The sequence below is a fragment of the Oenanthe melanoleuca genome, chromosome 1 (assembly GCF_029582105.1).
Source record: "Oenanthe melanoleuca isolate GR-GAL-2019-014 chromosome 1, OMel1.0, whole genome shotgun sequence".
Classification (NCBI taxonomy): Eukaryota; Metazoa; Chordata; class Aves; order Passeriformes; family Muscicapidae; genus Oenanthe; species Oenanthe melanoleuca.
Window position 1 is genome coordinate 28279351 of NC_079333.1, and position 16181 is coordinate 28295531.

The 16181-nt window shown below is 45.3% G+C and overlaps 1 protein-coding gene across 1 annotated transcript in view; it reads right to left on the reverse strand.

Moving 5' to 3' along the window:
* The window catches only part of TEAD4 (TEA domain transcription factor 4), a 50164-nt gene extending 35119 nt beyond the window's left edge, over positions 1-15045 (reverse strand). Inside the window, exons 1-3 of the mRNA XM_056498482.1 lie at positions 14964-15045; positions 6943-6997; positions 1017-1271 (exon numbers count right to left, since the gene is read on the reverse strand). Coding sequence (XP_056354457.1) covers positions 1017-1023 — 7 coding nt within the window. The 5' untranslated portion in view covers positions 1024-1271; positions 6943-6997; positions 14964-15045. The remainder of the gene's footprint in view (positions 1-1016; positions 1272-6942; positions 6998-14963) is intronic.
* Between the last annotated feature and the right edge of the window lie 1136 nt (positions 15046-16181).

The window sequence follows — 16181 nt, forward strand, 5'->3', positions numbered from 1 at the left end:
AGGGAACAATGGCCTGATGGGTGGACAGAAACCTGCAGAATGACTTGTGAAGTGCTCTGCAGGAAGCTCCAGGGCATGCATGGAGCATCTTATGATGGGGCCCATAAAGACATGCAGATTCCAATGTATGGGGGAGAGGGAAAAGCAAGCACTGACTGGGTAGAAAGAGGGCTGTTTTCCCTAAGATCCTTGCTAGTGTTTCGAGAAACTGTCCACCTTGGGGCTTAAAACTTAATACTGGGTACTCAGCCTTTGCTTTGCATTTTAGCCACAGAAGTACCAGGTGGCTTCTTGCAATACTCAGCTAGAGAATCCAAGCCAGACCAGCTTTTGTTAACAAAACCAAAATAAATTTTAACTGTGGAAAAGGTCAAAAACCCAATGCAAAAGCATGTCTGCCATGTATAAACTTGACTTATGGTGCAGCTGCAAGCCAGAGCCTCACTGTATTCAGGGCTGGGTATCTAGTTAGCTAGATGAGAAGAACCCACAGGTGCAAGATACTTGTGCCAGGGCTATGAGAAGGCAAACTACAATGAAAAGGAGTACACAGAACTTTCTGCCTTTAAGATCTGAAAAGTGTAGCTGGTTAACAAAGTGTAGGTGTTTGCAGAGCAGCAGAGCCATTTGGGGGCTCAGGAGCTGAACTTCCATCCTGTAGCACCAGAATGCAGACTGTTCTTACCTCCAGGAAAAGCAGTGAAGACAGCAGCAAGAGACACCATAAAATGCAGGCTTTTTCATACCATGAAGCCATTAGATTTATATAAAGGTTAGCTCAGTAGCTTGCTCAACTCTGCAATCTACCTTATGGCTAATCCCCTGAAAAAGGTACCTGTAACTCCTTCTGCCCTGTGAATGACAAAACCTTCACACTTTTATTTATTCTCCTGAATACAACTCGAGGCAACCAACAGCAGCAGCCTGGAACACCCGAGAGAAGGGAATTCACTCAGAGCACCACTTGGGGCACAGGGCAGGCTGCCTGGAGCATCGTGCAGTCTGTCTGTCCTTACCGTACATCTTGCCCTCGTCTGACAAGATAATCTTGCGGCGGCCGCATGGCGGGTAGATGGCTAGCGCTTCCTGGAAGCTCTGCTCGATGTCCGGGCTCCACACGCCCTCGGCGTCATTGTCGATGGGTTTGTCCAAGGCCTCGCTGCCCCCCGAGTCGTTGCTCCCCTCAGGGGAGGTGGGAGAACTCCACTCGTTGGAGGTAATGGTGCCAGCTAGAAACTCCAAGGTGCCACGCGGAGGAGCAGACTCAGAACCTGCAATGGCAAGCACATCCCACCGGGCAGTTAGAAACCCTCCTTGCTAGCAAACAGGAGATACTAAAGCAAAGAAAGTTTAAAAGAAAAATCTCAGTTAGGAGGGGTTTTAATTCAAGTTTATCTTAAACGATAACTCAACCACATGTTGGGTTTTTATTTATGTTGAGATGAAAATATTTTCTACAAATCCTTCTGCTAAAAAGCCTGCTCCAATCTCTCTTCAGTTCATTAACTCTGTCATTCTCAGTTCTTCTCAGGAGTCTTCTCGTGTCTTTATCTCATTTATTTTTTTCTTCCAGCACTGTCATTATCCATGAAACTGTTATTTAACTTTCTGAAGCACGCATAGAGGGATTCAGACTGTGTGAAAGACTATGCAAAATAAAGCAGTGATGGATTATCCAGTCATCACTGAGCACTGGGATTGAAATTTTGTTAGGTACTGTTTCACTAGATCAGTCAGTAGCTGGTGTCACTTCTAACACTGACATTTCTTCTCAAGGATCAGCTGTGCTTTTAAAAAGCCATTCCCGGAGCCAGATAGTTTAATGCAGTGTCTTCCAGATCCCAGCACCATATCCTGGCAGGAGCAGAAGGCACCATGAGTATAGGGACGACAGCACCAGGTTGCAGGTCAAGAACCAAGGTGCTTAGTTGTTACTGCTCATCCTCAGAGCAACTTTGGGCAAATTGCTTCAGTTTCCTCTGCCTCTCTGCTCCCTCATCACTTACTAGCCTCAGGCCATTGGATTTGCCACTGGGCAGGAGGAGAAATTGGTTTCTCATTGAATTTAAGCAGGCAGCTGCTAGCTCTTGAAAACTACAATAAATTATAGACTACTTATGAATGCCTACAGGAGAGGCTGAATCCTTTGAGTGGAGCTGCTGAAACACTCATTGAGAAATTGACTTCAGACCACACAGGCATTTCCAGTCAACCAGGCAGGAGACAAATGGCTTCAAAAGACACAGATCATTCTCCTGCCTTAATCCCAAAGCTGTTTGTTTATCATTTTAATAGCTTTGTTATCTGGGCTAGAAGAATGTTCACAAGCCAGCATTTGAGAATCCAGCCAGAGCTCAAAACTTCCCTCTCTATCACCACATAGAGCTGGGTAGCAAGAAAATCAGAATAAGGACGTTTTTCTCAAGAGCAACAGAATCACTAAACCTGCACTGAACATGAGTAAGGAGAGGTCTGACATGACAACTCTCTAGCTCAGAAATATCACAGTGAAAATGTAAAGGGGAACAGAAGAGAAATTTGGGAGTGGTATTTGTCAAAAACTAGTTATAAAATTAATACATGCAGTTATGCCATGCCCTAGTTGATATAGAGGGAAAGCAGTCCATTCATTCAACCTCAAAACTTCAAAAATTCAGGGCCCATAGCTCCAGAAGCTTTTCTGACAAACTTTTTTCAAGTCTTTCTTCAGTTTCTTATGTCTTTGGATTTTGTATTTTTAAAATCTTCTCCAAGACCAAAAGGACCAGATTTTTTTTTTTTAATAAAAGCTGCAATCCTTTATAAACTTACACATTTCCAAACCTGAAATTCTGAAGATTTGACAACACTGGCTGTCAGAAGGTTTCGCTGCTCCTTGGTTACTTTAGACGGCAGCAGATACATATTTTACATCTCCAAAACCCACCAAAAGCTAAGGAAACATGTAAGACAATGCTGTGCCTTTGACTAATTTCAATACAGACAATATAAATCAGACAAATTATTAGACACAGTGTACTGTGCAGCATTTTAACAAATGGTTCACAAAGACATTTAGAAAACCCAGTATATGACTAATTTCTTGTGAGAGTATTTGAAACACACAAATCACTGGAATGGCCTACCACTGCTCATCCATCCATTTCAGCACCTACATGAGATTATTCCAACCCCTTTGATCCATTGCATACAGTTTCAAAGCTTTTATGAACATGGAAAGAAATGATAAAATGGGAGGGGAGAGGGGCAGAAAGGGGAATTCACTCTTGGCTTTTTACCACTGGGACAGACACCCCACACACACTGTGTGACTTTAAGAGACCCTGAAATGAAGGGTAACAGTGGATTCCCTCACCAAGCATTCCCCCTTTCACTGACAGATGCTAATAAAAAATTTCATTTAAGAGATTGTCCTGCTGGGGAATCAGTGTAGAGGACTAAGCTTTCCACAGGGAGACACTGACAGGGAAGGAGAAGTTATCTGTTCCAAATCTTCCTTTCATATTTCCCCAAGCACCTCGGGTCCCTGGAGGCTCTGCAGTCCCTCAATAGTTAACACACATTAAAATAATTAAAATATCCACAAACACAAGGCCCAGACTGATTTTAACTTGTGATGACAGGCTGAAAAATGGAGGGTTCAGAATGAAACCCAAGGTGGGGCTGCAAGTGTATTCATCATATCACCTGCACTGGAGGCTGCAAATCTCTCACAAGCCAGCAGGCTTCACACCAAGTGGAAACATCTCCAACTGTCTGAACTCCCAAAGCCACAGTCAGTGGAAGGTACAGCTCTGCTGTCAAGCCAAATCCCCAAGCAATGCACACAGACAAAGTCATCTCCTAGGGAATGAAGGACCATCATGACCATAAAAAGCATCCACTTTGAATCCAGTTATTTTCATCTCTTTAGAGTCCATGCTGACACAGGGGAATACCTAGCAGATGATTTCATCATGGCACACTCAAGTTGAAACTAAATAAATATATCTGAAGCATAACTCTCCTCCCCCCACCACACTCACACCCTGGGAGCTGCTGCTGGATAATTTCATATTTTACAAGACTTGGCATCTGCACTAAGTGCTTTTGGTGACACAGGAAAGTCTGGGTCCATTCTAATCCAAACTCCAGAATAACTGGAGAAGAAAACACGCCCTATTCAGTGCAGTGTCAACTCTTCAGATTCTGTTCTCCAAACCTTAAAGAAAAGTGGCACCGACTTGAGCAGAGGTCATTTGCACATTAAGAGAAGTCCACAAAGTAAGAGACAGAACATGTGAACTTTCTCTTGTGTTGGTGTAAATTAAGGGAGATGTGGAACATAATAGCAGTGACAGAAGAAATTGAAGAATAACTCTTGAAGTGACCAGACACATGTTTTTTTTTTAATGCTTCTTACTTTTCATGCCTTGCCAGCAATGTTAGTTTTACCTCAAGCTACAGCTAGGTCAGCAAGAACCAAAATGTGCTATTGTGGTCAATCTCAACTCCTCTACACCTTGGGTCCTGATTCTGCTTTCCTTTCTTGGTACTAAAGCTATTCCAGATGGATGATGAAAAATGGGGAACGATACAAATGATAAAATCAAGGATGTTTGGCCATCTCCAGCTAAAACCTCTGTAATTACTCAGACTGCAGAGCACACTAGCAAAAATTTTACTTCTATTTGCTAATTTCTGAAGAAATTCCATAGACTGAAATGGCCATGGAAATCCTTATAACTCCATGCCTCTAGCTCACTAAGATGCCCAAGGCTTAAAAGGCCTGCAAAGTTTTCTTAAATAATGTTGCTTAACGAGTAAGCTCCATGGGCAGTCCCAGGCAATAGTCTGTGCCAGAAGCAACAGACAGCAATTCAGGGAGTCCTGGTTGAGTGCTATCTGATCTGTTGGTCTCTGCTTTGGCTGAACACTTTCAAGCCTTCTGTTTCCTGCACTGTTGATGTGAACTCAGTGGTGGCCAAGATGACCTCTCATTAAACTAACCAAAGCAAACTAAAAAGAAGCTGGGGGCTAAACCCTGTGGTCAAGGGTGGAAAGTGACTTTATTAGGATGGCAAATTGGAAACCTGGCAGTGGAATTGCTTCCCACTGAATGAACAATCAGGTGAAAAACAGAGGATTTTTCAGAAGCATGAGAATGTTGAATACTTTCTTACTCATAAGAAAAGTTGCAATAATATTCACTAGTAACTTCTTTAACAAAATACAATTGTTTCAGCTAGCACCTACTTTCCATTTGCTTCTGTCTTTCATTCAATATTAGCTACATGCATACAGCCTGGTAAATTAAATGGTGATTTCTATTACTAAATGTTTTAATATTACTAAATAGTTTAGTACTTGTTAATTTTTTTTTAAGTTCTGCCTGTGGAAGAGTTTGTAATTGCAAAGCTTTCTTCTGATTTTCTTCTGAATTTGATTCTGAAAACACTAAACAGACATCCCAGACATGCTCAGACAATTCCTTTCCCACCTGAATTCCCTCACAGGCACAGTTCTTAGGAACAGACTAGTCAGAGGATGTTGTCCCATATTCACAATAGCAAGTTTTGCCAGAGGTCACAGGACTTGGTGTTTTTTCTCCTGGGATTCCCTCAGCCTGAACTTATGCCCTGCTCCTTGGCTTTTGTACTTCTGTGATTGTACAGTTTTCTTTATTCTGATCTCACTCTTATTTTACTGAGAGATGATTAATTATCTTTTTTTGTAGGGTCCAGCCATGGGTTCTCTCCCTGGTTCAAAGCCACAAGGCCCCTCAGAGCACATCCACCTCCTCACCACCGTATCTCTACACTCCTTCCTAATGTCTCCCTCTGTCCCAATACTGTTTCCTACTCTTGCTCCCTGTTTTTCTTTCTGCCATCGTCATTTCTTAGTGAGTCGCTCACAAAGCAAAACCACAGAGAAAACACAAAAATCTTTCAGCTCCAGCAGCTTTGGTTTAAGTGTTCCAATTCTAATAATTTCAACACTAACTCTTTTCTTTCACACATGGTATCTCATTGAGATTCAGGGATCCTGCAGGAATAGACAGCTGCCAAGAGCCCTTCAGCAAGGTCTCACTGACAGGGAGCACATCTTTAAACAGAGTCCATAGTCTGACACATCTGCTTTCCAATATTAATCCCTCAGTCATTACTGTTGGTAACAGCTCCCTCTTAAGTGCCTGTGGCAGCTGCTCAACACAAAATCATATTTTCCTGAGGATCTGAAAAATTGCAGCCAGCTGCCTCCAGTTGTTCAGTTTTCTCAGAGCTGCTCTGTCCGAGAGACTCCCCCCATTCCCTGGCCACCCCCTTTCCCTGCTGGAATGGAGCTCAGCACAGCAGCAGAGAGGTCCCCATTCACTCACCCCTCCCAGGCAGGGGCACTTGCCAGCACAGCCGTGTGGAGTCTGGCAGCCGGCTCCACTCCTGCTCCGGAGCTGGCTGCGCCATGGGAAAGTCACCGTGCTTCACCAAGAACATCCCTTCACCCTCGGCCTCATCCACTGGAACTGCAGGCTGTGCTGGCAGGGATTGCTTCACCTTACAGGTACTCCTTGGTGTCATTGAAATGCAAACAAACCCAAGCAATTCCGGTATTCACTGCCTTGGTAACATGAGCCAACTACTGCTACTACAGAGGATTCGAACCCACAACATTTTCATATCTGATCAGCAGTCAGAGAATTTAAAAGAAAATCAGTTCAGCCACAAGAGATGATATCCTGCTGCTCAAGCTATAGAGTTTATTATATACATAAAACAATAAGAAAATCTGGAAACAGGAGCAACCAGCCACTTAATCCCATCTAGAACACCTAGCAAATGAATTTACACAATACAGTGATACAAGGAGATTTGGATTTAGGGAAGCAAAGTTTCCCTAAAAAGTCTGGAATACTAAGAAACCTATTGCTCAAGGTACAAGATGGAAGATAGGATTCGAACTTACCAGAGGAAGAAGACTGGGAAATTCTATGGGACACTACAAGAATAGCTTAGTTCCTCTGAAAGAGAAAAATTAGTGCAATCAGTAGATGAGTAGCTCCCAGACTGTGCAACTCAAAAGACTGCAGGAAAAACACACCAGAAGGGGAGAAGGTGGGAAAGCAGGTATTCAATGATAAATAAGATTTGACAAAAAGAGGACAAAAATCATGGACATGTTTATAGGGTCTCTACAGAAAAAAATAAAGATGCAACTGAAGCAAGACCTGTAACTGGCAATGAGCTGTATCTAGGAAGGTAAGAGCACTTTTGCAGCACCAGAGAGCACCCAGCTCCTCAGGCTCCTTAGGAACTGCACTTCCATCATTAAAGCAGCCTGGAGACAGTGCAGATGGGTAGGAGAGGCTGTTCACTAGGCCTCTTGAGAGGGCTTTGCTCAAACACTCCACAACAGCTTAGCCAGGGGCTGAGCCTGGCTGTCCTCTCACTTTTTGCCCCAGGCCTCCTGCAATCCTGAGTAATGCTGGCTATTCCCTGTGAATAGCCCTGTCCACCCAGGACAAGAGTAATGCTGCATAAGCCATGAATAAAACCAGTTAAGGTAAGTGCTACTGGCTGTACAGGATGTAAAAGCTCTTAACTACCAGAAGTGCCAGGCAAGGAAGAAAGAATTGAGATTTGCCTCTCTGTATTGGGCAAGGTAATACACTCATCACATCTACAGGCTGCATGATGAGATTTTTGTCTCTGTCTCAACACTGAAAAAGGCTGGTTTACAAAGGAACAAGCACTACTAGCCTCAGATCATATCCAACAGGAGGCTGGGCTCCAGCTGAATGCTTGTCACACTGCCTAACACAAAATCAAGCTTGGTTTGTTTGCTACACCGAAACCGCCTGCAGCAGCTGCTGTTCAGAAGGCACCTGACTTCCCGAGCAAAGCAAAACAACTCTTAAATTATTGCAGTAGCTAGCTCTGGCTGAAACAGAGAGAGGATGTAGTGTCCAGCAGAGTGATATAAATCAAAGCAAGGAGAGAGGAGAACTTGTATCAGTGCAGCCCTGGATAATGCAGTCAAACAGGATGTGATGAGATAAGGCTGTGTGTGGCCTTGCACACCATCCAATCAGTTACATTCGAGATAAAGGAAACAGAGCACAGAGCCTTGCTGCCTTAAGGACGGGAACAAAAAACCCCACAACCCAACAACAAAGCCCAAAGGCCAGCTCTGACCCCCTAGTCTAGGGGTGGCCAGCTTGGGGATCGATCCTGAGCCCTGGGCAGCTCGTGCCCAGCTGCCACGTACGGGCCACATCACAAGGCCACCAGCCTGGGACTGACAAAATGACTACTGGGTGATTTATGTCTCAGCTGGGAGAGAAAAACGAGCCAGCAAGGGCAGCAGAGATTGACACTGCCAGGTTGTGCTGGGATTGAGCCACGCACTGGGCTGGCCCCAGCTCTCAAAGGAACAGTGGAATTCCTGGGGAGTCACTGTTATCTCCCATGTGGGAACTGTTCCCAGAGCTCCCATTCTCCCTGACTTTCCAAGACATGTGGCATGTATTTCACAGCTTCCCAAGCAGATGAAGGTTGTGGCAGGGTGAAAATGGTTAGTCACCCTCATGCTAGCAGCAGCAGTCACCAGGAATCATTCTCCCTGGAGCTGGTTAGAAAGCAAGGAACCAGGAGGGAGTCAAATAATCACGCCCCTCTTCTATCACAGAAGCATTGGTAATGTCAGCTAACACAGGAAAATGGTAACTCTCCCTTTACAGACAAGTGTAGATATTGACTGACTAAAATGACTTCAGAATTACCAAACTGAAATAAATCAAGCTGAGCATTTTCCCAAAGAGTATTATTCACTTAATTATTAAAGGATAGGGAACCTTCAACAGCTCCTAAACTTGCAGAAACTCAGTTGTCCTGAAAATCTCACCAATGGGCTCAAAAGCCCCTATTGTACCTATGGAAAAAAATAGAGCATGAAGATGTAAGTGAATCACTCAATGGAAAAATCAGAATAAGGTTAAAATCTAGACAAGAAATTCAAGGCAAGAAAAGGTTAACTTTAAAAGTGATTTGCAATTAAAAGTGGTAACTTCAGAGGGGCTCATGTTTGACACTGTCTGGAAACAGAGCATCTTTTAAGGGTTTGCTGACAAGTAACACTAAGCTGAGATTCATAATACCCACTTTGTGATAGCAAAATCAAATTCTTATTTCCTAATCCTGCCTCCTGCTCATGACATCTTTCAGTCTCTTGTCTAGGACTCAAAGATAGATGTTCCAGCAAAGCTTCACAACTGTGACATACTTAGCTTACCATGACACTAATGGCAGAACTGAACATGAGCTCAGACAAGACACAGATGCTTGCAAATCTCATCCAGTGCAGTGAAAATGTTTAGCTCCAAAACTATAGTCTCCAAGAAAAGAAATAGCTGAACCTGGGCTGAGATACTTACAAGAGAATAGACAGACAGTGATCACACAACTCATGAATGCAGCCAATTTGCCCCCTCTGTGGTGCTGGCAGGGGGTCTGTGTTATGAGCATGACCTGTCTGGTCAGGACTAAGCCCTAAAGGCTCAAGACAAATGCAAATCACTAACATATAGAACAGGTATATAAAATGGGTCCAGTGCTCAGTGCTCTTTTGACTTTTCCTTCTTCAATCAACCAATTCCACATGTCCTTTGATTATAGCAGTAGTCAGGCATGAGTTTAAAGGGGTTTGATGCTTTTCATAATGCAATGCCTAAGTAGAGAACAGCCACAATGAAACACCTGCATCACATGGATGAACCCTACCCATGGCTACCAACCCAGGTGCACTCTCCTGGGGTACTCAGACACCACCCCACCTCAGTTTTGGAGTACACACTCCATCTGGATCAAGGAGCAGGTCAACATTCACTGCTTACACATTCAGTTCTCACGGCTGACACTGGGGAAAGTCAACCTTTCTGTAAAACAGTGTGAAATTTCCAGGCAAACACACACCAGACACTTGTGCCAGATTCCAGTGCTCCTACCAATTTGATACATGACACAGTAAAGCCACCCTCAACTCAAAACCATGTAATTTTGAGTTCAGAACTCTGTCCTCTCTTTAATGTGGCATAAACATGCCATCATCTCCAACCTATTGAAACCCAGAGCGATTTCACAGAAAGCAAATGAAAATCATGATAATTTGTAATTACAACCCCAACCCTCAAAGAAGAATCAGTGTTTAAAAAAAAAAAAAAAAAAAAAAAAGAAAAAAAAAGAAATGTCAAACTGAAAAACAAACTTGTCCCCAGATATTACAGGAAAGCATGAGCCTTCTGATTTATCTCTTTGCCCTTCCAGACCCTTCTCACCAGGAAGGTCAACAGGTTATATACCTTCTGCTGGATTAATCTACAGGAGAACAAGGGCAGCTAGCCAAGCAAAACTAGATTCTTAAAGGGACACAGTCAACCACTCTGCTCCAGTTTTTAAAGAATGTTCTTACAAATAAAACCGGTGACCAAAAGCAGTGGAAAAAGATGCTGCTACTCTATTGTTTTTCAATTGACATACTGAACGGATAAAAGCAGAGATTTACACGTTCCACCTGCACAGTTATTTCTTCTGATCACATAGATCCTTCAGAAATAAGGGGGGGCAGAGAATAAGTAGAATTTTTATTATTTTATTTTTTTTAAGTTAATTCAAAGAGCAGTGAGTGTGCTTGGATTTAATATTCTTACACAAACCTCTCTTGTACACCTTTTTTTTCCCCCTAAGCTAACAAGATTTTCAAACCAAAAGATCTGCCTAAGTCCTGCTAGTCTGGTACAAATGAGCTTTATTTCAATGAGCTATGGAGATGTATGATCAGGTAAAATGAACTTAAGATACATTAAAAAATCCTCTCTTTCCATTTCAGTATACACTTGCTCTATGTTCGCTTGACATTTCCTCCTTAGTTCAAGCAGTCCAGGTTAAAAGAGATTACACTTTGCCTGGACATCTGTCATTAATGGTTACCACACTGTTGGAAGGAAGGCTTTGAGGGCTATACTGATTTATTTTCTCTTTGGCAATAGCAAAGCAGATGTTAAGAAGGCTTGCACCGAGGCTCTGAAAGCCACTGGCACTCATGTCTCAGAAATACAGGAGTGTAAAACACCTACCCTCTGGCAATCACATTCTAAGGTAAGAACAAGGTAATTATAAATGTAGAAGAGAACAGAAAAACAGAGCCAGTGACTCAGCCAGTAGCACCAGGAACTGGAAAACCTGCCCCTCCCTAGCAGGAAAACGTCTAATTCATATGGTGTTAAAAACAAAGGGGAGTGACTGCATCATCTCCAGAAAAAGGAGGACCCAAGGGGCAGGAACAATAAAACCAAAAAGCTACCAAACCCTCCCCCCATCCCCAAAAAACCCCAAGAACTCAAGACACCACCTCCTACCCTTAAAAAACTCTTTCTAATAATCTGGTCTCAGATCTTGTAATGAGCTCCATGCATGCCAACTCATGGCTTTTTTACAAGGCTCTACAAAGGAACATGCTGGGCATTTATTTAGCCTGGTTGCTGGCAGAAGTTGGAGAGAGAGGAGCATCCGTTACTGTAAATCCTAATAAACTTGTTTCCTCCTCAAAGGAGGATAGAAATGCTGTGAAGGTGGAGAATTAAAAGAACACAGTACACAATGAAATAAGTTCAGATTTAAAATAGCATTTGTTACTCTCTACAGAAATCACAGCTAAAAATTACTTCAGATTGGCTTTGGAGAGCACTGGTCATATTATTAGAAAATTAACAAATGGCTTCAAAACTCTGCATAATGATATATATGATATATGAGACACAAACAGAACCATCAGATGCAGAGGGTATCTACTGGATTGTGGCAGAGATCTTTGCTAGTAGAGTTGTCTTTAACATCTTAATTAAAGATCTGAGACTGACTCCAGGTAATATTAATGAAACTTGTGGGTGATAGAATGAAGTTTACCAACACTAGTGGTAGAAACAACTTAAAGGGTTTTACAAGAAAACTAAAGAAGCAAGAGAGACAAATAGGACTATGGTAATGCAAAGAAAACCCAGAGATAAAATCAAGTAAAAAGCCCTGCCAGAAGCAGGAGCTAAAGACAAGAGTGAGAATGCTGAACAAATGAGAGAGTTGTCTGTAAAGCAAATGCTTCTGCAAAATGACCAATGTGACTTTAATCTGCCTGGGCTCAGATATCACTTCATGCAACGAAGAGAGATGAATCACTCCAACTCGTGGAATATTGGATCTCATTCTGACAAAGAAACACAGATAAACTGAAGAAAATGAAGAGTATAAAAAACCTCCAAAAATTAGACCTAAAAAATTGAAAAATACTATTATACTCTCATTAGTAGCTTATAAGAAATTAGAAGATGCAAATGCAGAGAAAAATAATTAACAATTATTTCAGGGAAATACACACCAAGGCAAAAACTACTGGAGTAGAGTAAGAAAACTTTTCAGATGTACATTGGGTGATGAAAAACTTGCCCAAGTAAACTTTTGCATGGCATGGAGGAGTGGGAGGAAAGAATCAAACCAAACCCCAAAGCTAACAAATGAACAAAAGACAAACGTGAGCTATAGGGAATGCATAATATATTTTTTTTTTAAGATAATGCTAAATTTTCACATTCTTAACATATAGTCATGGTCAGATAAAACAGAAAATCTCACATGAGCTACTGTAGACACGGTCCGAGGAGCTACTTAAGCTAGAGAAAAATGGCAATGTTGTTTAGAAAATGTCCCCATTCTTCTCCCACCCTTCACCTCCTAGTCATTGCACCCCCTTCTCCAGACGCACCAGCACGTGACCGTACGATTAACTTGACTGGAGAACGAACAGATGTGTCTGAAAACCAACTGGCTAAAAGCGAGTGTTACTTTTCCTCTGGATCAGCCCCGGGCAGTGAAGAGCAGTGCCAGTGTCGCTGCCAGTGACAAAGCACAGAGATGTGACAAGTAAGGAAATGGGCACTTTGAGGCTCCGGGTTCTCAACTCTTTGTGGACCCACCCCTGGGCTTACACTGGGATGGAAACAAGAGCTGAAAGATACAGAAAAGGACACGTAATACCAAGGAAGGAGAGCTGTGAATGAGCATGCAAACAGAGATGACATCTGCATCTCATGGAAACAGCACTTTTCAACAACCCTCTCAAAACTCTAATTACACTACTTGAATTCTGTGAAACTAATACCATAAGTAAGAAAACCAACAGCTACTGTGATTTTATGTGAGCCACAGACAAGACAGGGTGCCATGGAGCCCTTTTTCTCTTTAAAGCTTGGTAGTATATTTTCATATCATTTTTCCACAGATGTTCTTTAAAACAGCAACATCGAAATGCTTATCACAATAACAGCCTAAAATACTTCAAAACCATCGGTAGTATTCATTTAAAAATTCAAAAGAAGTGGCAGGATCCAAGACAGTGGAGAAATACCTGGCAACTATTCTCATGCACATTTATTTGCTTCCAGGATCACCTCCAAAAGGACACAAACTATGAGCTGATAGCCCAGTTTAGAGATCGATAAAACAGTTGCATGCTCAAGTTTGAGGGAGCCATTCCCACTGGGATTTACGAACGCCTGGAAAGGTGACTACACTCACTGCAAAAAAAACCTGAAAAGGTGACTGGCTGTCCTTCACTCTACCACCCAAGTTCTAAAGAAAACCACAGAGTCCCTCAGCATCCAGCAGCCCTAATAAAGGAGTCCCTCTGTATTCACGACAGGAGGATCCCAGGCTCTTGTCTGTCATGAGAAAGAGCTATCGAAACCAAAAGGCTTTAATTGCACAGGTGACTGTACAGCAGCATCAGCCCAGCCCCAGCCCTCGCTGCTTTCCCCCTCGCTCTGCTCCTCTCGCTCCTCCCCGTTACTCTCTGCCCTGTCCTGCTGCCCACTTCCTTCTGCGGGAGAACAATAAAACCTCTCACATCTACGCAGACAGATGGACAGACAGGTGAACGAACGCGCTGCTCACTCTGCACACAGACACCGCAATCACGTCCTGGGAAAGCCGACCTGTCCCCAGTAACAGGAAAAGAGAAAAATAAATCCAATCCCTAAATCTCCTTTCCTCCTACTCAGCCCCCTGCACTTGAAAAGGATTCTGAGTTGTTTATGTGTAGAGGAGTTGCAGAACCCAACTCTTAAGGTTAGAAAGTAACATGAGTGTAACTCCAGGTTAAACAAAAACAAAGTTGATAATTACTTGTGGTTAGTTCTGAGTTTTCGTTTGTTTTTGTTACGGTTTTTTTTTTTTTTTTTAACATGTGTGACCGTTTACTATAAAATACTTAACAGAAGTCCTTAAAACATGTAGAGTTACACTTCTTCCCTCCTCTGCAAAAAAAAAAAAAAAAAAAAAAAAACATCCCAGTTTTAGCATCCCATGCTAGAAATAGTTTAAACGGAATTATCTGCTTAAGATAAAAGATTACTCCGGAAAGCTTTTTGTTTGTTTGTTTTGTGTGTGTGCTTGGTTTGTTTGGGGTTTCTTTAATCCTTTCCTGTGGCATGCCACCAAAACTCAACCCTAACTTCAGAATAACTGAACTGGGAACACATTCCCTCATCTTTTGGTAAATGCCCTACAACCTGCGTACCTTCTAACATTTAGGCTTCCTTATGATTTTTTTGTTCTGTTTTCCCCCCATAACTTACATTAAAATTTACTACTTTTAAGTATTGCCTCTCCTTTCCACCCTCCCCAAGCGCATCTGTACGAACCGTACCGAAATCTCTATTTTCTCCCCCTCCCCATTAGCGCTGCAGTTTTCAGCGCCCGAGTTCCCGAAGCGGCAGCGCCGGCAGCCCCTTCCCGGCGGGGGAAGCCGCCGGAGGCTCCATTGAGGATGTTCCCATCGCTTCCTTTGTACGCCCGTGCCTCGCCTGTCGCACACGAGCGGCTCCGCACCCTCCCTTCCAGCCCGTCCCGCGCCCGAGCCATCGTGGAACAGCGCGTCCCGACCTGAGCGAGGCAAGAGCGGCTGCTGCTCCGCAGGGCCAGCGGGGACCGGCTTCAAATCCTCCTTCAGCTCCAGGACTTTCTGCCAAGAGAGCACCGAGCGCTGTTAGTGCGCGCCTGCCCCTCGCTGCCGCCCGATCCCACCTCCGAGCCCGCAGGGGTGGGAGCGGGGGCTGGGACGGGGGGAGCGGCCGGGTCAGCCTCCCGCTCAGCATCGTCGCCGCCGCCAAGTCGCGAAGGAAAAAGTTGGCGAGGAGCGGCTGCGGGGTGGGCCCGCGGGGCTGCCCCTGGCCGGTCCCGCGGCGGCGGGGAGAGGCGAACAATGCGGGCCGGGCGGGTGGCCGGGAGGGGATGGAACGGGATGGGATGGAATGGGACGGGATGGAGCGGGGGGGCAGCCGGGCCGGCGGGAGCGGAGGCACAAAGCGCACACTCACCTGAGCAGCGCGGCGCGGCCGGCGGGACGGCGAGCCCGGGCGGCGGCGGGCGGGGGGGCGGCCGGGCAGGAGTTTGGGAGGAAAAGGGAGGGTTTTTATTTCCCCTGGAGTTTGAAAGGAGGAAGTGAGGAATGCGAGGAATGAGAGTTGGTATGAAATGAAGGCGGCCGAGGGAGGGAGGGACTGCCGGCTGGGGCTGGGGCTGGGACGGGGCTGGGAGGGGACTGGCGGGGGGCGGGGGGCAGCGGGAGAAGCGCCGAGGCGGAGTTGGGAACAAAACCCAGCGGGGCCGGGCGCTCCCCGGCCGGGGGCCGTGTGTGACCGGGGCGGAGGGAACGCGGGCAATGGCCGGAAGAGGGACCCGCGGGGGCGGGGGAAGGAAACTCCGGGCGGGCGGCCGGGAGCGGGGGAAGGGGGCGGCTCGGCAGCGCTGGGAGCGGGCGGGACGCGGCCGGCTCCAGGGATCGGGAGGAGGCACGGCGCCCGGCGCGGCAGAACTTGGGAGTGCGCGGCCCGGACGGGTCGGCCTCGCGTCCCCGGGAACGCCGCCGCTTGCCTGGTGCTTTCCCTGAGGCGGTGGGCCAAGCTGCCGTGAGGGGGCTCCGTGAGGGGACACCCCCGCGCCGCCCGGGCAGGGACGCGGCTCCCGGGCTCCCCCTGCGCGCCAGGCGGCTGCCGAGCGCCTCAGGCACCGGCCGTGATTTCCACCCAGCACCGGCCGTGATTTCCACCCAGCACCGGCCGTGATTTCCACCCACACCGGCCGTGATTTCCACCCAGCACC